This window comes from Grammomys surdaster, unplaced genomic scaffold (genome assembly GCF_004785775.1).
Source record: "Grammomys surdaster isolate TR1022 unplaced genomic scaffold, NIH_TR_1.0 193, whole genome shotgun sequence".
NCBI lineage: Eukaryota > Metazoa > Chordata > Mammalia > Rodentia > Muridae > Grammomys > Grammomys surdaster.
Genome location: NW_021604638.1, coordinates 6,885,672 through 6,888,784, shown reverse-complemented (window position 1 = coordinate 6,888,784; position 3,113 = coordinate 6,885,672). Strand labels below are relative to the sequence as shown.

Sequence of the window (3,113 nt, the reverse complement as noted above, 5' to 3'; positions counted from 1 at the left end):
CCCACCGCCAGGCTCCCACCACCTCACCCCTCCCCAGGATCAGGGTACTGGGCTCAGACTGAGAGAGGATGGCCTTGGGACTCAGTTTCTCTGCCCGTAACATAAGAGGAAGCTCGGGTGTTCTGCCCAGGTGCACCTGGGACGGAAGGCCACCCCAGACAGTCTTACCCACCCTGGAAACATCATAGGAACATGGACTCACCTTGTCCAGGTCATAGTAGAAGGCCTGCAGAGAAAAGGAGAGTGTCAGTCTCTCACCACAGGGACACCTGAGCTTCAAGGACAAAGCCAATGCCTGCAGCCTGGCCATAGACACCCAAGGAAAAAAACAAACTAAATGTGTGCATTATGGGTAAGCCAGTTCTAGGTCTGGCACTATGCCCATGTGTGTCCCAGGCAAGTTACTCAACCTCTCTGAACCTCCCTTTCTTCCTATGTAAAATAGACATCAGTCATTGTAATGGTCAATACCGACTGTCAACTTGACAGGCTGTATCTAGAATCGCCTTGAAGATGCTCGTGCCTGGGAGGGAGTTTCTAGATTTCATCAATTGGGGTGAGAAGATGGACCCTAAATGAGTGTGGTGGCATCCCAGAGGCCTGGAGTCCTGGGATACACAGCAAGGAAAAAGTCAGCTAAATACCAATGTCCAATTCACTCTGCTTCCTAGCTGCAGCCGCAGTGGGCTGCCTCATCCACTACATGTCTCGCCTTGAACTGAAGCTAGTCTTTTCTCTCTTGAGCTTGTCACAACAAGGAGAGACATCATACAACGGGCTGAGAGATCACAGAACTCAAGTTCAGCTAAGAAATGAAGCCTTGGGCTAGAGGGATGGCTCCAGGGTTAAGGTAACTGCGGCCAAGTCAGATGACCTGAGTTCGAAGTCTGGGACCCACTGTTGTCTTCTAACCTCCACAGGAGCACTGTGGCAGGTGTATACCTGCTTTGTCTCCTCTCCCTCACACTGAATGAAGGAATGAATGAATGAATGAATGAATGAATGAATGAATGAAACACATTAAAGAATGAAGAGCTAGGAAAGATCTGAGATTTTGAAGAGCTGTCTAATCCGGGCTTCTTGGAAACCCACAAAACCCTCTCTGTGGGGTTCAGGCACGCTGTCCTAGATGTGGGGTCCTAATCTTCCCCAGACACCAGTGTGATATAGCATCGGGCAGTGGAGACTTCTGAGACAGATCTCTTTATATGTTGTCTGCCTGAGAGAGACTTCTAGACCTTAAAGAGTAGGGCACGGTGTGGGAACCGCCACTCTCCCTTGGGGTTAGGTGGTACTAGGAGTGGGTGAGGTCTCTGAAGTACCTCTCCCCTCCCTCTGTTCTGGGCCTCACCCAGTCGCCTACTAAGGGAGGCTCCATGCTCGGCCAGCTCTGCCTTCCCATGTGGCTGACACCCACAGGAGACTGAGCCTTCCACCCCGCCCAACACCCTAGTCTTCCGAGTCAGTGGGCGCTGGGACCCAGAGAGGACTGGGAGCTACTTTGGTATTCAGTTCTCTGTTTTCTCTCTTTCTGAGTTTGAATCCAGCCCATCCTGAAGGCTGAGTCTGGAGGAGGGACACGGGGACATAGCTGGGAAGAAGTCCAGAGCATGTGACAAGACATACCACCTTTGCTCCTGGTGTGTGACCCAGGCAGGCTGGGTGACACCTTCCCCCAGGCAGCAGCTGGTGACTTAATCTGATTTGTAGAAATGAAGACAGTCTGAGGAGACACGTGTGTCTCTGACTATCTGACGGTTGAAGCAAGGGATACCAGAGAAATGGGACCTTCTCAAGAGTTCCATGCAGGGCTGAGGAAAGCTGCTGCAGCCTGATTCGAGGATGTGGTTTCTCAAAAGATTTCACATATGTCTCCAGGATGACTGAAGCCCAGACAGAGTGGTGGAATACATCTCCAGCCTGGGCTTCTTAGGCCTCGATTTAAACTCTGATCTCACTTCAGGACCATCAGACTTTGGGGTATCCCCTGGGTTCCCTTATTATTGTTAACACATTGGCTAAGTCCCCCTTTCTGCTTTCCTCTTTTAATTTGGCTCAGTAGGGGCAGGAGGCTGGACTGACCCAGGACACAGGGTCTGATCCCTAAGTTAAAGAAGAGTGAGAGGGACCAGAGTGACTAGATTCAGGGACAAGGGGTCCCCTGCTGGAGTGGCTGTCCCTAAGCAAACAAAGCACAGGGTGCCTACTGATGACCTAAGAGTCTTACAGGGTCACAGGCTTAGAGCTGTCATTATGTTGTTTGGGTTGGTTGTTGATACAGACAACTCAGAGTCTGTGAGCCCTATACCAGCCAAGGCTAAGTCTGGCCTCAGACCGCACCATGATGTCCATAGAAAACTGTCCCCTTGGACACCGTGACATACAGGCTCAGCTTGGGGCAGGGGCAGGGCCTGTGACAGAGAAATGGCCTCTTTCCTGAATAGCATGAACTGCCTGCTCCTGGTATGTCTGATGGGCAAATTTGGGGATCAGGACCATCAAGATATGTGTACCTCTGCAATCACCTGTCTGACAACTCCTCCCAGATCCACAGAGAGGAAAGTTGACCACAAACACCACGGGCCCCTGGGTGGAGACCACTGACTGTCCTTTGGCTTCTGTGAGTCTAAAGCCATCTTCATCCCAGCCACTCACCAGCCTGGAACCCCTCTGGGTGTCCGTGTGGCATCCACACAAGTAGTCCAGTTCGGCCTGCTGCTCACACAGGTGTTCCCTGCAGGGGAGGGGGAAGGGCAGATTTGAGCAGAATAAGGGGGTAGGCCAGCCCTCCCAGCATAAGGGGATTCCTCTGTTACCCCAGAACCCCACAAATCAGTCTAGCTGTTGCTAGCATGTGGTTAAGATGACTATATGGATCCTTAAAGGCAGGGGAGTCAGGGGGAGGCTGAGGAAGGCATGGTGGGTAGAAGACGGAGGCAGGGCCAGAGGCTGTGAGAACAGGCAGAAGAACAGGGAAGAGAGAAGATGAGACCATGGAGCCAGGGGGAGGGAAGAGGGAGGATCCAGGAGGAAAGAGGAGGGAGGACCCATAGAGGAAAAGTAGGGAGGACCCAGGGGGAGGGAGGACCCAGGGGGAGGAAGGAGGGAGAACC

The 3,113-nt window shown here is 52.4% G+C and overlaps 1 protein-coding gene across 1 annotated transcript in view; it reads right to left on the bottom strand.

Moving 5' to 3' along the window:
• The window catches only part of Ripor3 (RIPOR family member 3), a 72,691-nt gene that overhangs the window by 16,485 nt on the left and 53,093 nt on the right, over positions 1-3,113 (bottom strand). Inside the window, exons 6-7 of the mRNA XM_028769768.1 lie at positions 2,656-2,734; positions 203-226 (exon numbers count right to left, since the gene is read on the bottom strand). Coding sequence (XP_028625601.1) covers positions 203-226; positions 2,656-2,734 — 103 coding nt within the window. The remainder of the gene's footprint in view (positions 1-202; positions 227-2,655; positions 2,735-3,113) is intronic.